The 22,843-nt window shown below is 34.2% G+C and overlaps 1 protein-coding gene across 1 annotated transcript; it reads left to right on the forward strand.

Moving 5' to 3' along the window:
* The first annotated feature begins 6,593 nt into the window (after positions 1 to 6,593).
* On the forward strand, positions 6,594 to 20,567 carry LOC104908666 (mannosyl-oligosaccharide 1,2-alpha-mannosidase MNS1). Its single transcript, XM_048647800.2, has 14 exons — positions 6,594 to 7,245; positions 9,170 to 9,217; positions 9,543 to 9,707; positions 10,015 to 10,127; positions 12,699 to 12,764; positions 12,876 to 13,047; positions 16,906 to 16,995; positions 17,114 to 17,238; positions 17,349 to 17,414; positions 17,992 to 18,100; positions 18,186 to 18,284; positions 19,246 to 19,326; positions 19,406 to 19,576; positions 19,865 to 20,567. Exons 1-14 carry the CDS (start codon positions 7,096 to 7,098, stop codon positions 20,084 to 20,086), a joined length of 1,677 nt encoding a protein of 558 aa, XP_048503757.1. The 5' UTR covers positions 6,594 to 7,095; the 3' UTR covers positions 20,087 to 20,567.
* Positions 20,568 to 22,843: the final 2,276 nt, after the last annotated feature.

Consider the following 22,843-nt stretch of genomic DNA (forward strand, 5'->3'; position numbering starts at 1 on the left):
GCTCGTGAGTTCGTTTAGGCTCGGCTCGTGAGCTCGATTAGGTTCAAGCTCGGCTCGTGAGTACGTTTAGGCTCAAGCGCGGCTCGTGAGCTCGATTAGGCTCAGGCTTGGCTCGTGAGCTCGTTTAGGCTCGACTCTTCTCTATCTTTTTTGTTTTCTTTTTATCTTTCTTTTATTATATACCTTAGTTAATATCTTAAAAGAAATACTTAATATAATTTTTAATATATATAAATAATTTTTTAATATAAAATATTTTTTTAGTATAAAATAATAATCGAGCTGTTTACGAGCTTTACGAGCCGAACTTTGCCTAGCTCGGCTCGGATCGTTTAAGTCTCGAGCCGAGCCGAGCCCGAGCTGCTCGCGAGCTTGTCAAGCTCATTATCACCCCTAATCCTGATGACATGTTTGGTTAGTGGTACTAAATTGTGGTAATGATATTTCTTTTTAGTGTAAGCTCGTAAAGAAATTCCAATGTTAACATCCATGGTAATGAAATTTGATGTCAAAACATGTGTTTTCCTTCATAAATTTCTATTACCGCGCAATACCACATCTTCAAGTGGTAATGAATGATAATGAGATTTTAGAAATAAAATAGGTGTTTTGGAATAAAGTAACATTACCATGAAGTATATGTTGATACGATAATACCTTCAAAAATTTACACTAAAAACCATCATCATTACTTTTTTTTTTTTTTTTTTTGGTACATATTGAAAGTTAGGACACCCTTCTCTCAAGGGAGACTCCTAACGAATCCAGAATAACTAATTTATTTAACATAGGTTCTGTAGAAGCATCCACGTCTACCGAAGCAGCAGAACTATTGTGACCTTTTTTTGATAGAAGATCTGCTACCCGATTAGCTTCCGAAAAATATGCTTGATGCTGTAGAATCGAAATTGTCGAAGCAATTTCGAATGTCATCAATTAGGGTTTGGATAGTCCAGAGGCAATTGTAATGCCCTTGCAACACTCTTATAACTACTTGATTATCTCCTTCAATATACAGATCTTGAATATGGTGCTGAATGGCAAGTATTAATCCATTTCTTAATCCCCAGGCTTCAGCAACGAGAGCTGAGGTTTGGCCAAATCGATAAATTTGAGCGGCCACAAGAATACCAGCGGAGTTGCGAATGACAACACCGGCAGCGGCTGAAGAGTCAATGACTGATCCATCGAAGTTAAGCTTGAAGTAAGTGGAAGGGGGAGGCTGCCAGCTAACTGCGATGGACGTGGGGACCTGCAAGGAGGAAGAGAAGAGATAGTAAAGGAAAAATCCATCGTAGTTCGCGTAGTCCATTCCATTCCAATACAAATGCCAGGCTCTGTAATAAATACGATTTAAATTTAGCAGATTTTCTCAAAGATAATTGAGTTGCGTTCCTTCCAAATACTCCACAAATTGTAGCAGAATAATTGTAATGCCTGAGGGTAGGGACGGAGACTCGTTAGGCCTTGTTCAAGCTCTTGAGGTATTATATAACGAATTTTTGGTCTTAGATAATTTGAATTCCAATATTGACTTATTAGGGGGCATGAGAAAAATAAATGGTCAAGGGTCTCATTATCAGCTTTACAAAGGGGGCAAAGAGCGTCATTAGTGATATGTCGGTCGGCTAAATTGAATTTTAATGGCAACCATTTTGTAAACATTGCCATAGAAAAATTTGAACTTTAGGGGCTATATTAATTTTCCATATCCAGTTAAAAGCCCACGGAATATTCTGAGGAGTAATTCCATGAGCGAGCCAGGTGGCTGTTTTGACAGAAAATTCTCCAGAGGTTAAGCCCCCAACAAGGCACATCTGCGGTGGGATACTTGGGATAGGAATCCCCAAAATTAGTTGGATAATATGCGATGGATCTAATTCATTAAGGAGAGGAACATTCCATTGCCTAGATGGAAGAATGACATTACTGACAGTAAGTTCCAGATTAGCAATAGACCTGATTTGAAGATTAAGCATTTCAATAATGCTTTGATTAGCACACCAGTTATCACTCCAAAAATAAACATTTGTTCCAGTTCCAATTTTCCAACGTATTCCTTTCCTTAGTAGCTCTCGAGATCGGAGAATTGACTTCCAAATATGAGAGTCTCTTTGACTTAGCTTGTACTCAAAGAAGAGTGTTCCTAAGATATTTTTGGCGCATAAGATTTGGCCATAGAGAGTGTTGGTCAGAAAGTATTCGCCATCCCATTTTAGCTAAGTATGCTTCATTTACATGGATTGTTTTCCGAAAATTTAAACCACCATATTTTTTAGGACGACAAATTTTTGACCATGCAATAAGCGATAGTCCTGAAGAGTTCGTTGAGGAGCGCTAGAAAAACTTTCGGTTGATATTATCTATTGTAGAGCATATTTTTTTGGGAAGCTGAGTCGTTGCCATAAGATAAGCTGGGGAAGATTCTAGCTGACTCTGAATAAGTACTGATTTTCCAGCTTTTGAGAGAAAATGATTGTGCCAAGTATTAATTTTGTTGTCTACTTTTTGAACTAATTGTTGGAAATCGTTAGGCAGTGGCTTATAATTGGAGAATATAACGCCCAAGTACCTTCCCAAAAAATCCTTTGGTGTCATATTAAAAATACCAGCAATCGATCTTCGTCTAGAATTCGGGACTTGTTTAGAAAACATGATCGATGATTTATGAAAGTTCACTAACTGTCCTGAATTGAGGCAAAAAAAGTCTAGAATATTTTTGAGTCGCTGGGCAGAATCTAGTTAGCTTTACAAAATAGTAATCCGTCATCAGCAAAGAATAGGTCTGGAATAATATGAGTGTGGAGCAAGTTTGATTCCAATTCCTGATTTTGAGTTGTTGCGCAAATCCATTGTCGACAGAGGACATCCATACATAAAATGAAAAGATAAGGTGATAAAGGGTCACCTGGCGAAGTCCTCGAGAAGGGTGAAGACAGAGTTGTGTCTTGATTGATGATAGTGAGTAGGAACAGTCGAGATGCATTGCATGATCCATTTGATCCATTGTTGGTGAAAACCATAACTTTTAAGAGCATGGGCTAAAAATCCCATTCGATACGTCATAGCTTTTTCCATATCTAATTTCAGGCAAACCATCCCTTTTACTTTTTGATTTTGTTAAAGATATTCAGGATTTCTTGAACAATAAGTACATTATCATGTATAAGCTTCCAGGAGTAAAGCATTTTGAAATGGGCTATAATTTTAACAAGAATTGGCCGAAGACGTTCTACCAAAATTTTTGAATAATTTTATATAATGTGGGTACATAAGCTGATAGGTCTGAATTGATTTGGCTTTTCAGGATTAGCTGTTTTCGGTATCAAAGTGATTAATGTATGATTAACACTACGCAAAAGGTGACCATGATTGAAAAAATCATGTATGGCTTTAGGACCTACAATATCCCAATATTGTTGGAAGAATTTAGACCCATATCCATCTGATCCCGGGGATTTTGAGGGATCAATGCTGAAGATAGCGTCTCTAATTTCTTTGTCCGAAATAGAAGCTACTAAATGTGAATTATCTGTATCGGAGACTACAGGGAGATGCAAGGTGGTGATTGCCGTGACACGGTGGGAGATTAAACGTTCTTGAAATTCTGATAAAAAAGCATATTGTATTTCAGTCGGGGAATCAACCCATTGATTCAAATGATTTTTGATACACAAAATGCGTTGACGTTTAAATTTAGCAGTAATTTTTGAATGAAAAAATGCAGAGTTGCGATCTCCTTTTGTCAACCATTGTTTTCGAGAGTACTTCCCCCAAAACTTTTGGGTGAAAGTTAAAAGTCGTTCTCATTGACGAACTAATCGTCCAAGTGCGCTCAATATGAGGATTGCTAGGAAACTGGAGTAATTGTTGTTGGACATTTACTAATCTAGTATGATTTGATTCCAGTTTTGTTGGACATGTCCAAAGTTTTTCCTTGCCCATAATTTCAATTCTTGTTTAATAAACTGAAGTTTTCGGGTTATATTATAAAAAGAACGGGAATGTTGTTGGCTCCAATATTTGCAAACAATTTTTCTTGTATTAGGATCATTAGTCCATGCATTCTGAAACCGAAATCTAGCTGGTTTATATTGTCTTACTTGATTTGTAGTTAATATTATAGGTGCATGATCAGAGCAAGTTAAGCATCATAATGGAGAAATGAATTTCGATACTTTGATGCCCATTGGGGAGACTAAACAGCGATCAAGTTTTTCATATATATATTGGTCGTTATATTTTTTTCTCCAAGAGAAAACATTTGACAGGCTGCAAACATCTTGGGCTTGACAAGAGAAAATGAAATCTGAAAGAATTTGACAACGTGAATGGGTTGCGGTGTTCCCCCCTCTTTTGTCACTGAGTTGCAAGAGTTCATTAAAATCTCCAATAAGGCACCATGGAAGGTGAATTGTAGAGAAAAATTCAGTTAATCTGTCCAAAATGGAGCTTTATCCTGTTTTGGGCAGGAGCATAGATACCAGTAAGCCAAAAAGCAAAAGACGAGCATTTTTCTTGAACTATAAAGTGAGCCAAACGGTGCGATGATGTTTGCGGTGTAATAGAATAAGTGTCCCTTTTCCATAGTACCCATATTCCACCACTATGTCCACTCGGGTCGATAATGAGTATATCATCAAAACCCAGGGTAGTAAGCATTTTCTGCCGATTTACTTTTGAGCTCATGGTTTCCAGTATGATTACAATATCAGGTTTGTATTTTCGAGTGAGAAAGAGAATTTCACTAAATGCATTTTGTTTTTTAGCACCTTGAATATTCCAACTAATAATTTTCATGGTTGTCATATAGTTAATTTATTATTCGATTGTCTACAGAGGACGTACACCTGGGGTAGGTATCATAGAAATTAGGGCAAGGTCAAATACCAATCGTTTAATAGTTTTGCAATGATAATAGAGAGTTCCAATCGAAAAACATGCGAGGTTGACAATTAAATTATAGTACATTTGGAAGTCATATAACAGTCGTATAGTGTGATAATGTATGAGCCTTCCAAAGACTTTGCATTGCCTCCAACCGTAGTTTTCATAGTGATTGAGCATATAATATTTCAGAGACACCAAGTGTCTAGGCAGGCATCGAATGATGCTGGGCAAGGCTATATGCCAGTCCCAAAAGTCAGGCACAATAGTAGCAGAGTGGCATTTACTCACAGATTTGTGGCATTTTATATAATTACAATTATATTTATATATTCGCAAAGAGGGAGCAATCTTAATACAATGGTAGGGCATGAAATGAAGTATATATCTCTGTAATTGCAAGACAAAAGTTATCCAATCGCTGGTCACATACTCATATAGCGATAATCTAGAAGTATATATTATTGCAATAAGTGTTATATTGCTTAACCATGGCAATATATTTATCCAAATGCACACCCAATTTGAAGTGATATGCTGCATAGAAAAATGAACCAAGCTCCTGTACCATGTAACCATAGCCTTCAGTAATTTCACCGACCAAGCGGTGTGCATAGAAGTGATTGTGTTGCATCGATGGTGTATATAAACATTAGTAGACACGATCACAGAGCTTAATTGTGTTAATGTTTCCAGATAGAAGAACCGGACATGTTTTTTCATTACTGTAACCCACTCTAAAAAAATACATTCCGACCAATGTAAAACATATTTATCGTGGGGTACATGACATACGATTATAACAAGTTTATAAGCCAGTAATTCTTGTGAGGTAAATCGATAGATGCAATTGTAAAGAATGCAAAAGTACATAGTATAGCAGAACTGAACTTCAATCCTTACACCACTGCCAAGTTGAGCTCCATAAAAATACATAGCTACTAGATAAATTTGACAAAACCACCATAGTTGGCTGCAAGATTGCGGCGAATTCCATGAACCACGAACATAAACACTGACAGACATATTACAAACAGACGACCCCCAAAAGGAATTGATCATAACAGATAACAATTGGAATTTAGTCCTGATTTCTTTGTAATTCAACAAACTTGTTGCAAATTTATACTTAATCAAGATAAATGAATTTAGTAAAGGAGATAGAAAACTTACCTGGATTGAAAACCAATCATGGCGTCGGTGGTGGGTAATTCGAAGGTGTCGGCTATGGCGGCTTTGCTGTTTAGTTGGCTGGAGAAGGTGAGTCATCATCTTCTCCACTTGAGATTTGCAAAAACCAGCAGCGCAGAGTGAGGTCGGCAGATTGGGAGGCATGGGTGAGTGAGGACTTTTGAACAGCGGAGGAGAGATGGGCGGTTTGGGTGGATCCGGTGGTCGGGGGTTTGTAAACCCCATCTTGAGACTTGAGAGCTTCTCTCTCTTCCTATTCTCTCTCTAGAGCGTTCTTTTTTGTTCCCCCTATATTCACTTTTCAAAAGCAACCATCATCATTACTTACCATTTAGTACCACTAACCAAACGAACTGTCAAATTATGAGAAAGGATAAATTCTAGCAAACACTTCTCGTAGGATTGACTATAGCATGTAATAGTTGACTTGTACCTCGTACATCCAATATCATCTACATGGCAACCTCCTATTGGGAAAAAGCAAGAACCTATGCTTGACTTGAAACTCACGATACGAACAAACCAAACCAAACACCAACTAGAAATTCCCACAAATTAAAATCCATCAATTTTTAATTCTCACTTTTTCCACTATTTTCTCTATTTATTTTTCCATAAAATATTTTCTCTCAAGTACCAGTAAAAGTATCTATTAATTTTTTTCATTTTCTCCATTTTTCGTTTTAAAGAGATTCCCGTCTTCTGCTTCTTCTTCATTGTCATCGTCTTCTTCTCCTCTAAAAAAAAAAAAAAAGTTCGCCGTCAATCAAAAGTTAATGGGGAAGAGAGAGAAAGTGAAATAACCCAGAAAATTCTCTGCTAAAATTTAGTGAAGAACATAAAATTGAAATTCAGATTTGATTCAATCGATCAATTTTATCTGAATTGAGCTTTGTTATCTTACATTAACTTTTTAATTTGGATTTTCATATGCTAGAAAATTCAACTGCTAATTTTAGGGTTTAGGATTTTTTTTTTTCTTTCTCTGATTACACAAAAAAATCCAAGTAAAGAAAAATGGCGAGAAGTAGATCATTATCTTGCTGGAGATATTTAAATCCGGCGTATTACTTGAAACGACCAAAGAAATTGGCTTTGTTGTTCATGGCATTTGTTATGGGTACTTTGTTCGTTTGGGATCGCCAAAGTCTTCTCAGAGAGCATGAGGTTAGTAATTTTATATTTCTTTGATTTTATTTGAATTTTTGTTCCTTTTTTTTGGTTGCTAGATCTGATTTTTCGTTTTTAATTATGGGTTTTTTATGGGTAATAATTTGAAGGATTTGTAATTTTTTTTATCAGGAAGGAGATCATGTAACATGGTTATTATTTGTATATTTTTTAAGTTTGAAGTGATAGTGTTGTTTAATTAACTAAGTGGATCATGATGACATGGAAGATGTGCAAGTTGTGTTTGACATTGTCTTAACTTGTTTGCTGAAGTTCTATTTTGATTAATTGATGTTTATTTGTGTAGATAATATCTGTATGATGTGAAAGTTGGGGTTTAATTTATTTCTTTGGAATGGGGTTTAGAGTATAAGTAAGATTGTTTTCATGTTAGAGAGTTGATACTTGAGCTTTTTCAGAGCGAGAGCGGGATTAGGCTGGATCAGGCCAGTATTGTGTGAGGTAATAGTTGGTAAGCTGTTGATCTTTTTAATTTATTGAGAGCTTGGGCATATTAATGAAGTATGAAGCTGTCTATGATTAGTGGTTTCATTTTGTGGGATGTTCTCTTTGAACATTTTGTGGTTTATTGACACTTGGGATGAATTCAAGGCGTATATTTTCTTGTTAGTTGATGGACAAACCATGTAAAGATGTAGATGGTGAGGAACTGATGTCAGGAAGTTGGTGGATGAAGTAAAGTTTATTGGTGAAAATTTGAGATAGGTGGTTCATGGTTTAAGTGTAGTGGCAATGATCAAGAAAGTGTCACACTTTGCTTTTCCTAGAGGGAGTGTTGGACAATTAGGGCTAGTTTTACTCTTTTTGTCTGTGCTATAGTTGCCACTTGCCACAATGTCATTTTTCCCAGGGGGTGCAGCCAATTGTGTCTATTTAGGGAGTAGCTCATACAGAGTGGATTTTTTGTATTTGATGGGTGATTATGTGGGGAAAATTTTGAAATTTGGTTCTAATGTTGACATTATCATGAAGATTGACTAGAATGTTAGTCAGAAGATTATATATTGGTGAACGTTTAGTGGGGATAAAGTGATTAGTGGGGATAAAGTGATTAGTGGGTTCTTATGACCAAAAAACAACGGATTGATTGTAGAAATGTGGGTTATACTTGTCAGATTTCTATGTTACTGAAACCGATATGTACTGGAGCTGTGGCTTTTGATATATAGGGTTTTGTAGCCGTCAAATTATATTTTAATATGTTTTGGTTCATTCATATTGGATATTGAGGATATTTGGGCTTACGCAAGGGAGCCGTGGCTTTTCATCACTTGGAAAGCGAGCTGCCGCATCCCTCCTGGAATTAACCCTTGTGGCTCTTGTGGAAGGTCTGAAGATGCAATGTACTCTTAGAGCTCTTTGGTAGATGCTAGATATTAATGTAATTGCTTGATGACAAAGCTGTGTGCAGATGAACTAATTATGTGCAGAAAGATGATGTATGAATGTTGTACACAGCAGTGGTTTACCCTTGTAAACATCTGGTTATGTGATAAGCATCTCTTTGAGTCAAACCTTCTGTCTACATTTTGCTTAGTAAACTTCATGAAAGCTGAAGCTACAATGGCTAATGTAAGGTTGAAATACATTTTTGATGATATGCAGCTTTTATGGAGGGAGACGGAAGTTCTTATGTGTTTTCAGTAAAGGCTACTAGAAGTTCCTGTAGTTGCAGTTATGTAATAAAATTTTAATGTTTGATAGTGCTATGGGCAGGTGCTTGGCAATGAGATTATTGTTTCATTTTTAACAGTGAATTCTTGGGACTTGACTTTGAAATTAGATTGTGACTTTAGATGAAATACATGCAACCACACACTCCCTTTCTCTCTTTCGTTTGTCACAGTTTGCGTTGGGAGAATATTCCGGCATTAGTTTAATCGTATCATGCTGATTGCAGGAGGAGACTGCTAAGTTATACTCAGAGGTCAATCGATTACAAGAAGAGGTAAAATAATTGCTATCCCAATTTCAGTATTTATTTTTATGCTTCTCTATCTCTGTGTTATTGACTTGCTAACTTGTATGACTTTATTGTAGTCCCATCTTTGAAATATTATTATCCCTCTTGGCTGATTATTTCTGTAAAGTAAGGATATTTTGTTTCTTCTCAAGTTCTCATGGCCAACCTTTTTTTATTGCTGGAATTTCCATTACCTTTTAGCCTGAAACTGTCTACAAGCGGTTATCGGCTTATATATTTCTTGTCTCTTCTTTCAGTATGTAATTTCATATTTTTATTCTTTGTGGATTGATTTTCTGTTCCTTTACAGCTTGAAGGGGTCAAAAGTTCTATAGGGGTAAAGAATGATTTTCCAACAACGAAAATTATTTCAGATGATCCTATTGATGTTGAGCGAAGACAGAAAGTGAAAGAGGCCATGCTTCATGCTTGGAGTTCATACGAGAAATATGCCTGGGGGCAAGATGAACTTCAGGTAATTCTTGGTGATATATTTTTTAGTTATGAGTTTTGATTTATCATGCATCCTAAGAACTTGGAAAGCTGTGAAAAAATGACGAATCAGTCGTATGAGGAATGCGTAGTCCGCTTCCATATCTTTAGTGAAGCCATGTCAAATGACAAACAATAAACGTCTAAGATACCCTCATACATCTTTGTTTGACCATTGAATTCAGAGCTCCTTAAAGAAATTTTAGAGATCCTTTAATTTAATGGTGTCTTTTTGTTTACACCTGTTCTTTGTACTTCTTGTACTTATGTAGTTCATTTCATCTACACAGCCCCAGTCAAAGAGTGGTGTTAATAGCTTCGGAGGTCTTGGAGCTACATTGATAGACTCATTGGATACATTGTATATAATGGGTCTGGATGAACAATTCCAAAGAGCTAGAGAGTGAGTTCTTGTTCCTTTAATATATTGCATGCATTTTTCTTTCACTTAGATTCTACAAGTGAGGTTCTATATTTGATTTCCTGAAATCTTATTGGTTCTAGTTTGACCTAAAAGTATACAGTATACTGTCTGTCGCAAATTCTATTATACAATCATATGATAATATCAAGATGCTGCTAGATTATGAGTGGAAAGTGATTTATGGATCTGCAATGGAAGGGTTGCTCATTAATGTGTTTTTTATTCATATAACCTATATTAGGATTACTATTTTTATCCATTAAATCAAGTTGGTATTGTATTGTCAGTCCACCGATGCTATAAAGATCTTGTTTATTGCATTTTTTGTTCATTGTCAGAAACCTATCAAATGCTTTTCTAACTGCCATAAAGTGATGCTTACTTGGCACAAAAATGGCCCTTGAAGCCTTGAGATGTTGAGAAGCACAATATAAACTCCAGAGTAATAATTTGAAACATCTTGTTTGACACCCCTACCCTCTCAGTCCTACATTTTAATACTCCTTTGTCCCAAAATACTCTTTACCCATTTCTCATTTTTGGGGATGTCCCACTTACCTTGCCCGTTTTCTTTTAGGGGTTGATATTTGGACCATTATCTCCAATCACATTTACCTTCTCTTTCTCTTCAACATAAATTAAGCACTATTTGCTACCGCATCTATTTTTGTCTTTTCTCGGTATCAAATTATTCTACTATCTCCATTCAAATCTATTTGTTCTGTTAATATAGGGTGACCCTCTATATCCAATCAAATCTACTTTTTGTTTATCTTCACTATAGATTTACCCCTCCGAAGACTCTGGGCCAAATGTTAATTGGGAGTGTTTGAGGACGGAGGGAGTAATTGAAGACTTGGATTGAACTTCGACAATTAAGCTCTCACATTTCATTAATAAAAAGAGTGAAATTTTATACAATTAGATTTCTCTGCCCTCTTTTTTTTTTTTTTTTTTCCCCTTTTCTGTTATTACTTGATTGTTAGCCTTTTCAACAAGGATTAATGATTCACTAATTTGGGTTTGTTTCTCTTTGTAATTAATACTAATCCTGGTCTAGTACATTTTTGTTACGGTCTTTCTTTTATTCTTGCTTCTCATTGGGTGGGAGGTTGGACATTTAGTGGCTTCTATTGGGACATTGATTAGAAATGGGGCCAAACCTTTTTCATCTCAATTATATGACTCAGATTCATTTAAGAAGTTAGCAACAAGTGATTAAGGCTAAATCCGTAAGGATAAAAAAGACAGAGGTAGTGTTGGATAAAGAGGTTGATGTGATCCATAACTATTAGATGAACTTTTTCTATATATATACTTCATCTGTTTTTTTTTTTTATTGCACCATTTTGTTTTTCACGTTTGCGCCTTTGCGGAGATGCTTATTTGAACGTCAATATCTCTAATTGCGTATAAGTAAAAATTATAAAAGTTTGATATTTGGAATCCTTGCATTGGGGCGAATCTAACAAGACCCACTTGACTATGTTTTTTCTTATATAATGATGCGAGATAGCTTAACAAAGTTGGTTGAAGAATAGTGCCAAAAACGAAATGGTGCAAGTTAAAATATTGGAGGAAGTATGTATATATATGTAAGATCACATAAGAAAACATCTTACGTGAGAAATATACTAGAATTTTTTGCACGCGATGCGTGCTTGAATTTTTTTCGAAACAGAAACTCGATTTTCTTTGGCATAAGAGTCAAACTTTGAACATTAGACATACAAAGTATAATTGTTTTTAGTTGCAAAATTTGATTGGTTTAGTTTCTGTCACTTAAGTCTCTCACCATTTTTTTTGTTTTTTTTTTTTTTTACTTTTCAAAGTTAAATTCTATGAACAAAATAGAAATTTTATTGAATTTATTTATGATTTCTAATATTATAATTTTTTAGTTGATTTTTGAATTAAGTACAGTACTTCATAAATTGTAAAGAAAGTGGACATTTGATTTCAAGTCAATTTTTTCATAGGTTGTAGTTTGTAAGTGAATTTTAAGTTTTTATAAAGTTTCCTCATTTTAGTGATTTGCATAACGTAAATTATGCAATTTTATGATTTTAGTTGACTTGTGAGTGATTGTTATAATTATATTTGGTATTTTTGTTTGAAGCCCCCTTTGATTTGTAAGTGAAATTGTAATTTAGAATGGGAAGGGGGGCAAAATAGGCATTTCGAAAAAGGACACCATTGCTCCCCCTTCCCTTATATAATAGAGATATATATATATATATATACACACACACACACACACATACATACATCCATACATACATACATACATACATCTATACAATAATATATATATATATATATATAATATATAATATATATAATATATATATATATATATATATATATGAACCCAAAGGAAATAGTCAAAGTCTACAACTTATGAATATTACCATTGTTGGCTCGCTTTTGCTTTTGTACTTGTTGCCTCATCCATCTTTTGACCGTTTTTCAAAAGAGTTTCAATTCTAACTGGTATTCATTTCTGCTTTGTGATTCTTCAGCTTGATAATTTGCATTGTCTTTTGGCAGGTGGGTTGCAAATTCGTTGGATTTTAACAAAGATTATGATGCTAGTGTCTTTGAGACAACCATAAGGTTGCTTTATAAGGTTTAATGTCGATTTTTATAGTCAATGCTTTTATAAAAATGCTTTAATGTTGCTTAGTGTTCAAGACCAAATTGTTGTTTTTATGTTTGTTTTAACAGAGTTGTAGGGGGACTGTTAAGCGCATATGATCTCTCCAACGACAAGATGTTCCTTGAAAAAGCCCAAGACATTGCTGATAGATTGCTACCTGCATGGGACACATCTTCTGGTATACCATATAACATTATTAACCTGGCACATGGAAGACCACATAATCCTGGATGGACAGGGGTAAGTTGTAGTCTATTAATCTATTTAGTTGGACATTTAATCGAACTATATATATTATATATATATATATAATATATATATATATATATATATATATATATATATAAGGGAAGGGGGAGTATGATGTCCTCTTTTGAACTGACTATTTACCCCTTCCTTTCTAAATTACAAAAGGAATCTCAAAATAAAATCGAGACTCAAAAAAACTACCAAAATTAATTTACAACACTCACTCACAAATCACTTAAAAAGAAGAACTTTACAATCACTCATACAATTTAAGAAAATCATGTTGCAAATCGTTCAAATAATTAAAAAACTTTATTAAAACTTAAAATTAACATACAAAGTAAAACTAATAATCTAGAACATTAATACATAAAAAAACATTTACTACAAAAAGTTACTTACAAATACTCACAAAAGTTACCACAAATTTGAGAAAAACATAAAATTTTGACGGTGATATCACACATTCATCCATCAGCATAATTTGCAAACTTCCAAATTATTTCACATTAGTTGAAATAAACAATAGGAAATTAGTTGACTGTTATGTAGTTAAAAAAATGGAGATGACAACAATGAGTTCAAAAAGGCTTTTATACAATCAGACTTAAATTTAATTCATTTTCATATGAAACAAATTTAGTTTTTTCTAAAAAAAAGCCAATATTTAAATTTTTGCCCAAAACTTTTGCAAAAAATCCATGTTCAGAAATAAATTTTGAAAAACATAACAATATCAAACTTTTTGCAAAAATCCATTTTCAGAAAAAAAAACTAAATTAATTTGCAAAAAGTAACGATTTTTGTTTTTCTAAAAAAAATTCAATATCAAATTGTGTATGAAAAAAAATCAAAATTTCATTTCAAATATAATTGAAGCTAAAAGTGTTAAAATTTAGGAAAGGACCAAATTTAAAATGATGGAAATTTTTAAATATCAATGTGTGCAAACAAAATTTAAAAGTTAGACAAGGAAAAAAACTGAGGTGTATTTGTAGTGAAATTATAATTTAGAAGTTAGACGAGAAAAAAAAATTATTTACTTTTTCATAGTGTTTCCTATATATAATGAAACTCTTACATATATTTGAACCTATCTCTTTCTATTATATTATAACGATTAATTATCAAGGTAAAAAGGTTTATGTAAAATATCATTCAAGAATTAAAGTATAACATATCTCTATTATATAAGGGAAGGGGGAGCTATGGTGTCCCCGAATGAAGAGACTATTTTATCCCTTTTCCTTTCTAAATTACAAATCCACTTACAAACCAAAGAGAGATTCAAATAAAAATACTGGAAATAAAATTATAACAATCACTCACAAGTCAACTAAAATCATAGAATTGTATAATTTACATTACACAAATCACTCAAATGATGAAACTTTACAAACCAAAACCAAAAGATTAACTTACAAACTACAACCAATACACTACAACGTCAATACATACTCACAAATTTGACTTGAAATCCAAGTGTCCACTTTTTTCACAATATATGAATAAGTAGTGTACTTAATTCAAAATCAACTAAAAATTATAATATTAGAAATCAGAGATAAATTCAATAAAATTTCTATTTTGTTCATAGAATTTTGACCTTGAAAAGTAAAAAAAAAGACTGGTGAGAGACTTAAGTGACAGAGACTAAACCAATTAAATTTTGTAAATAAAAACAATTATACTTTGTACGTCTAATGTTCAAATTTTGACTTTTACATACGTCGAAAAAAATCGAGTTTCTGTTTTGAAAAAAATTCAAGCACGCATCGCGTGCAAAAAATGCTAGTACTACATAAGGGAAGGGGGAGCAACGGTGTCCTCTTTTGAACTGACTATTTTGCCCCCTTTCTCTTTCTAAATTACAAAAGAAATCTCAATACCAAAATGGGGGTCAAACAAAGCCATCGAAAATTAATTTCAACAATCACTCAGAAATCACTTATATGAGGAAACTTTACAAATCACTCATAGAATTGAGAAAATCACGTTGTAAAAATTATGCAAATCACTCAAATGATTAAGAAACTTTACAAAAACTAGAAATTAACTTTCAAACTAAAACTAATATATTAGGATGTCCATACATACAAAAACATTCACAAAATTCACTTACAAATCATTGTTCTCAATAACCATTCACAATTACATACTCACAAAAACTACCTATAAACACAAATCTGAGAAAAACATAAGATTTTGACAGTGACATCACACATTCGTCCATCGGCGATTTGCGAACTTTCAAACAAGTACATAATTCTTTTAATCTTCAAAGTTATTTCACATTATTCGACTGTTATGTAGTTGAAAAAATGGAGATAATATGAATTAATTGAAAAGGGCTTTTATATAATTAGACTTAAATTTGATTCATTTTCAGAAAAAATCTGAAAACAAGATGTACATGAAATTTGATTCATTTATGACACTGATGAAAAAGTTGCAAATTTAGTTCTTTCTTAAAAATTCCAATATAAATTTTTACCCAAAACTTTTGCAGAATATCCATGTTCAGAAATAAATTTTGAAAAATAAAACAATATCAAACCTTTTTGCGAACAACTTTTGCAATAATCCATTTTCAGAAAAAAAAAAATTACATTAATTTGCAAAATCAGATTGTGTATGAAAAATTTAAAATTTCGTTTCACCTATAATTGAAACTCAAAGTGTTAAAATTTAGAAAAGGAGAAAAATAAAAAATGATCATTTCATGCAAAATCAAATTGTGTATGAAAAACTTAAAATTTCATTTTCAATATGATTGAAACTCAAAGTGTTACAATTTAGAAAAGGAGAAAGATTAAAATGACCATTTCATGCAAAATCAGATTGAAAAATTTAAAATTTATTTCAAATATAATTGAAACTCAAAGTGTGAACATTTAGAAAAGGAGAAAAATTAAAATGATGAAATTTTCAAATATCAATTTTTGAAATCAGAATTTAGAAGTTAGACAAGAAAAAAAACTAAAATTGTCTTATACTTTTCGGTTACAATTTTGGGATCATAGAGAAATCACTGAAATCCATATCAAAAACTATTATATATTTAAAAAATTAATAAAACCAAAAAAAAAGAACATGACGATATTTAGTAAAGAACATCATACTGATTATTAAAAAATATGCGCATATAAGACTTGAGAAACAAAAAAACTATTCAAAATTACAAAAATGAAAAACAACATAAAAAGAACATGAAAGAATCTTATTCACAAAATGGAGATGAACTTAAATACTAACTTGCATTTTCAGTTTGTTTACTACTTAGTATTAGGCCTAAAAATATCATCGCACGCATCGCGTGCACAAAAGGCTAGTATTTATATATATGATCCGGTGCTCTCTTTATGGTGCTCTGCTGCATTAGAGCTATAGATTGTTTCTGGCTTGAACGATTATGGAATTTGTGTTGGCACTTTTGGATAGCCAATAAGACCTGTCCATATGTTTCAAGAGCAGCTTATGAATTAACTGCTTGGCATCTTATCATGTGGTTGTAACAGTTTTCAAGAAACTGAAATCTAAAGATCTCTTTTGCATTGTGTGAAAAACTTTCCTACTTGGTGAATTGCCTCAGTATCTTTTTTTATTGGGTTCTGGGAAAGGGTAAGATAGATTACAGTGAAGAGGCAAGATATATGACAGTGGGAAGGGAAACTTATCTTCAGTTTGTTTCACTCAAGCATGCTACTCTTTGGCGAAGCAATACATGATGAGGGTCTAGATAGGCAGCCAACCACTGTCCTTACTGACTTTGGGAAGGACTGCTTTTTTTTTTTTCCAACCAAGCTCAGTTACATATTAATTATCACACTTGTTGATTATTCTTTGCAGGGAGACAGCATATTAGCAGATTCAGGCACTGAGCAAGTTGAATTTATTGCACTCTCTCAGAGGACAGGGGATCCCAAATACCAGCAGAAGGTAAATTGTCAAGTGTGTTTTGATTTTCATATTTTTAAAGAATTAACTCTGCCTATGCACACTTTTGTACTCTTAAATAAAGGTATCGTGTTCTTATTGATGATCATTTTATATTTAGGTTGAAAATGTTATATCAGTATTCAATAAAACCTTTCCTGAAGATGGTTTGCTGCCTATTTATATTAGTCCTGATAGCGGGACAGGATCGCGTACAACTATCACTTTTGGTGCTATGGGTGACAGGTAAATTTTGTTTGTACTTTGTAAGCTCAAATTGTCAACCTTAATACGACGAACTCTCTGTTCTATTGCTTTTTGATGGATGAGTGGCTAACCTAAGGATTTGGTTGCAGCTTTTACGAATATCTTCTCAAGGTATGGATACAGGGGAACAAAACTGCATCCGTAAAACTCTACAGGTGTGTTTAGCTGGTATCCACTTGCATGACATGTGGTAGTTATGTCTTAGAATAAAGTAAAGAGCAGATCAACGTATCTAGCAAATCTAGTGACTTATTTTGTGTGCAGAGCGTGTTTCAGTTTGCCATGTGAGTTACTGTGTTTCTTCTTTTCTTTGCTTCATTACTGTGTCTTCATAACTCTTTTGGTTCATTTGACTGGAATTTGACAAAGGCAGGTTTATTGCTTTTGAGTTCTCCCTGGATGATGATTGAAGTTTTATGCTTTAATGGAATCTTTGCCAAGCAATCAAGTATTCTATAAAACCACTATTGATGACCTTTATTTTAATTATCATATATCGTGACTATGCTAAGTGGAAGAGAGTGATCTTTCATGACCCCAATATTTGTAATTCTCTATAATATGCTATTTGTTTAGTCATTTTTGCTTCTCTTCACGTCTTGGTCACCATCAATAATATAGTGCGGAAGTTCTTTTGTATTTTGTGGTCGTATATAGATTTTTGTAAGATCTTTTCTTGTTGAAATTTTCTTTTATTGCTGCTCTTACATTTTGTGCACATCTTGGGAACAGGGAGATGTGGGAGAAATCAATGAATGGCCTTTTAACTCTGATTCAAAAGACAACGCCTTCATCTTTCACGTATATCTGTGAGCGAAATGGGAACTCTTTGCATCATAAGGTAAGCTTTCACATTGAAATAACATCGTTCTTTGTTTTTGGATTACTCATGTGCTTGTATTCCACATCATATAATATTTGTGCAGATGGATGAGTTAGCATGCTTTGCTCCTGGAATGTTGGCTTTAGGATCATCTGGTTATGGTCCAGAGGATTCAAAGAAATTTATGTCACTTGCTCAAGAGGTACCTGACAAAATATGATGCAACGCATGAGTCTACTACTGCTTATTCCTTGAAATATTTCCAGGGGCTAAATCTTTTCTGAGTATTAGATAGCATAGTATTGGTCAAGAAGTTATACAATAATAATTTTGCAATGGAACTTTGACTATGTTGACTGTATACAAATGCAACATTGACCCATCATCTAATATGATTAATTAGACTTATGAAAGTCATTTAACATTGTTGTGTTCAAAGTCATCTCTAATCAGCTTAGGGTGAATTCATCAGCAGAGACTATTTTTTGCCACTGCAATGAACTTTTTTTTGACAGTGAGATCCTGGATCAAGCATGGGGCTTCGCAACTTGGTCTGAGTGGTCCCTTTGGATGGGAGCCTGTACCTGGATCGACTAGATATAACTCAAAGATATGCTAATTGCCATGTTTTCCCTTTGGTATAATGGATGCCAAATAAATGGGCATGTCCACTGGCTTCTATGAAACATAAGGGAGGTAGCGAGTTTGAAGTCCCTCTTTTACTCTGTGTGCCATTTTGTGGCCAAGTCTACAAGAAGTCTTCTTGTTGATCCTTTCACTATAAGGTTTTGTGAAGCTCAGGATTATGTAGTCTCGCTTCATAAGGACTATAAGGTTAAGGCAAACTTGTGAGGTTTTACGAAGTACTTTTATTTCCTCTCTTGTTTAGTCACTGAGAAGTGAGAAGTGTCAGTTTACCGACATGGAAGGGATGAAATTTGAGGCCACTTTTCAGTTCACTCTCTCTCTCCGGCGAGGTTTGAACTTCATGTCAATGATACCTTAATATGACAAAGAATCGGCTGCAAAGGGGGTTTTGTCTTTGTTAATAGTACAATTTTGGAATTTGGCAACTCTTCACTTAGGAGTTAGGAATAACCTTCCCCCCTCCCCAAACCAAAAGAATAGGATGATTGTCTCTAACTTGTTTTTGGATGCTGTAGTTGGCGTGGACATGCTATAACTTCTACCAGTCAACACCTACAAAATTAGCAGGGGAGAATTATTTCTTTCACGAGGGCCGGGTGAGTCGTCATGTTAGGTTCTCTGTTCTTGGAATTTGAAAGACTCATCTTTTTTTATAATCTTTGAATTTTCGTGCAGGACATGTCTGTGGGTACATCATGGAACATTTTGAGACCAGAAACAGTGGAATCACTGTTCTACTTGTGGCGCCTTACAGGAAACAAGACGTATCAGGAATGGGGTTGGAACATATTTCAAGCGTTCGAGAAAAATTCCCGTGTAGAGGGAGGCTATGTGGGCCTCAAGGATGTAAGCTTCTTAAATTCCAAACTTTTCTAGATTCGGATCTTTTAGGGTGTATATTGATCACATGAACTGAATTTATTAGACTTGATTGGACCTGATCCACCCTCTCCTTGTCTTTACACCAATTAGACCCAATTTTTTTTTGATAATTCACCAATTAGACCCGATTAATCCTGGGATAAAGAGCACACACCCGTATAATTAGAAGACAGTCAGTTTATAGTGCTTGCTATTGTTTGCGATAATTATTTTATTGATTCATCTTTTGTTTAACATTTTTGCTTTTTTCAGGTAAATAGCGGTGTTAAAGACAATATGATGCAGAGCTTTTTCTTGGCAGAAACCCTGAAATATATGTATCTTCTCTTCTCACCCCCATCATTAATTCCTTTAGATCAATGGGTCTTTAATACCGAGGCTCATCCATTAAAAATTGTAACGCGGTCAGTTAGTGGGGAGCAGCGTAATAGGCCCTTTATTCGACAGCGTGCCAGGAAGGAAGGTCGAAATTGATCTACGGACAAATTTTGGAGGCAGTTTAAACATCAACAGTAGATGGTGTATTGAGATTAGATACCTGTTTCAACTTTATTTTGATTTGAAGCTCCAGTACATTAGATGGTTCAGGGCTCAGCGTGCAGGATTTTAAATCAACCAGAAGGCGTTGGGGCTGTTGAAACAGCACTTTATGCTCCGGATTAGCTTCATCTTTCATCCTGTAGGTTTGTAAAGTAGTTCAAAACTTCAAATGTAACTTAAGCTTAGTTTTTTTTATTGTCATGCTTCATGAGTATTGAGGTATTTATACACGGATACAGTGATAGTCGTAATTTCGAGCTCATTGTGCTTGCTTTAGTGGATGATGATTTGATAGTACATCATCTTTTATCCCAACCTGTATTGTTCAGATGTGTAAAAGGTTTTTCTTGTACAATCTCTTTGACAATAATGGCCTCTCTGATTATCATGTTTAAGAGTAGAATTCTATTTTTGACATTCATGTATGCCATACTATCTGATTTGAAGATGATTAGAGATTGTGAAATATGCTGCAGATTCTGTATCTGATTCGAAGAGTACAAAAAATACTCGGGGCCAAACGGTAGTTTCTGAATGCAGTTTCCTAGTGATTATAGATGATACTCTGCCTGAAGGTTTCAGAAAGTTGTGGTTCCAGTAGAACGTGCACCTTTGTCTGTAGCAAGTGCTTAACAGTTTAAGTATTGTGTAATCGTAACTTGGCTAGTTTTTTAGTATGACATTCAGTCTGATGGTACTCTTAGATCACGAGAAGATGCAAATTTTTAACCAGTTTTTGCAGTGGTTCATATCACAAAAATGGAAAATGAACCTAGGATTTTTACTCTATAGGGAGGACAAAGTAATATATTAATATTTGATTTTCAAGCTTCTACAGATGTAGCATCAGTTGCGTTGCGTAGTGACAAATGAAATAATAGCTTGGCTTGCACGAATTTGGGTACTGTAAAGAGAATGGCACGACGCGACGGTGTGCGTAGGGAATAGGGGTGTGCATAGCATATGGAATTTGGACCAGATCGGAGCGGAATCCTCAGTCCGGTATGGTCCCCGATCCACCGAGAATCAGGATTTTGGGTTTCCGGTCCAAACCTGTAAAATTCCGGTCCAAACCTGTGGACCGAAATTTCTGTTTTTTCGTAAGAAAAAAAATAGTTTAAAGGTTAAATCAAAGTTATAAAGTTAGAAAGCTAAAAACCTACTATTTATTAACTTTAAAATTATCGTTGTTATAATTATTAAATTTTAATACATCTAATTTATAAATATGTATAAATTTTTACAAATTATTTTTTTAAAAGCAAATTTTGGTCAAACAGATCCAAATTTCGGTCCTAGTCCCGTTCCCAAAAAAATCAGATCCCGGTCCAGCCGGTTTCGGTGCTGTGTGGTTCTAGACTGGTGCACGCTCCTAGTAGGGAATATTCATTAAGTTAGTATTTTTTTTTAAGATTGTAGAATTTTGTAACAATTAAAACTAAAATTGCAATTTAGAAAAAAGGTCATGCATACGATAAACTAAAACTAACCAAATACTACACTGAGCTTTATTAACTCTTACAAACCATATAAAGTTAAACAACAAGTAAGGCTGGTAAAAATAAAGTTGCTTGTTAGAGGTTTTCGCTGTTCAATGATTGTGATGATTGAACCATAATTCTGATGGATGTGGCCTATAACTTCTTGTCTTTGGTAGCAATAAGTAGAACGATAATGTAGCTTCTTATTTGAGGAAGGCAACATGCATTTAAAGGGTAAACCTTACCTTATGAAAGTGTTGGGAGGAGCAAACTTCGTTCACGATCCGAACTATCAACCAAAAGCGATAATTGCATCTCATTGCATAAGCAATCCCAACGACATTATGTTTCTTGGAATTTTTGGTTTATGATTCTTTAAAGTGTCATGTTCTTTGGTGACTCATTACTCTCATAAGTGAGTATTTCGATGTTCTCCTTTTGGTAGGAGAACCACATTTGAGTTGAAGCGCTGAAAGCTACCATATTCAAGTGGGGTGTCGCCCTCAAATATGAAAAATTTCAAGGTCATGATCCATAAAATTAATGTCAAAGCTAAAGCGAGAGCTAAGCAGTTTTGGCTTTCGAACGGACCTCTGGTTTTTGAAACCTGAGAACATACATCACATTTAAGAAAATAAAGGATACGAGTACAATAAATTGAACACCTTATCTATATTATGGACCTTTTTAGAACTTGGTGTCTATATAAAGTTACAAAATACTCTCAAAGACATAGACTTAACTTTATCAACTTTTTTTTATCTGTTTTTTCACCGGGTGCCCTTTAGATTTACGAAAATTCACAAGGTACCCTCGTGTTTTATGAAATTCACCTGGTTCCCTAAGGTTTTAAAAGCTATCATGGCTTTCCCCTATATCTAAGTCTCCATTACAAACTTAGTTCACCAAATACCCCTCTGATTTGTGAGAATTTGAGATTTGATGATTGCCAACACTTCCATGAAAAGCAAATGCTTCAAGCTTACTCCCCCTTTATTAAATGTCAACACTACTACTATACAACTCCATTGATGTTCATTCCGATCTTCACTACCCTAATCTCGGAAGCTTTCTAATTCCATATCGACCCTTAAATTTATTTGATTTAAATGGGGTGTATATAATTTAGATTTCTGTCATTTAAGGTAAAACCCCATTAAACATTAACAAGCCTTAAAGCTTGTTTGGTTCATTTTTGGTAAAGAAAATG

This window comes from Beta vulgaris, chromosome 7 (genome assembly GCF_026745355.1).
Source record: "Beta vulgaris subsp. vulgaris cultivar EL10 chromosome 7, EL10.2, whole genome shotgun sequence".
Lineage (NCBI taxonomy): Eukaryota > Viridiplantae > Streptophyta > Magnoliopsida > Caryophyllales > Amaranthaceae > Beta > Beta vulgaris.

What these genes read in the sequence shown, in the direction of transcription:
- LOC104908666 (XM_048647800.2), top strand. Translation starts at nt 7,096, where the DNA reads ATGGCGAGAAGTAGATCATTATCTTGCTGGAGATATTTAAATCCGGCG. An exon ending in GTCTTTGAGACAACCATAAG is followed by an intron (nt 12,765 to 12,875) that starts GTTGCTTTATAA and finishes TTGTTTTAACAG; the next exon opens with AGTTGTAGGGGGACTGTTAA. An exon ending in GCATCCGTAAAACTCTACAG is followed by an intron (nt 17,415 to 17,991) that starts GTGTGTTTAGCT and finishes TCTTGGGAACAG; the next exon opens with GGAGATGTGGGAGAAATCAA.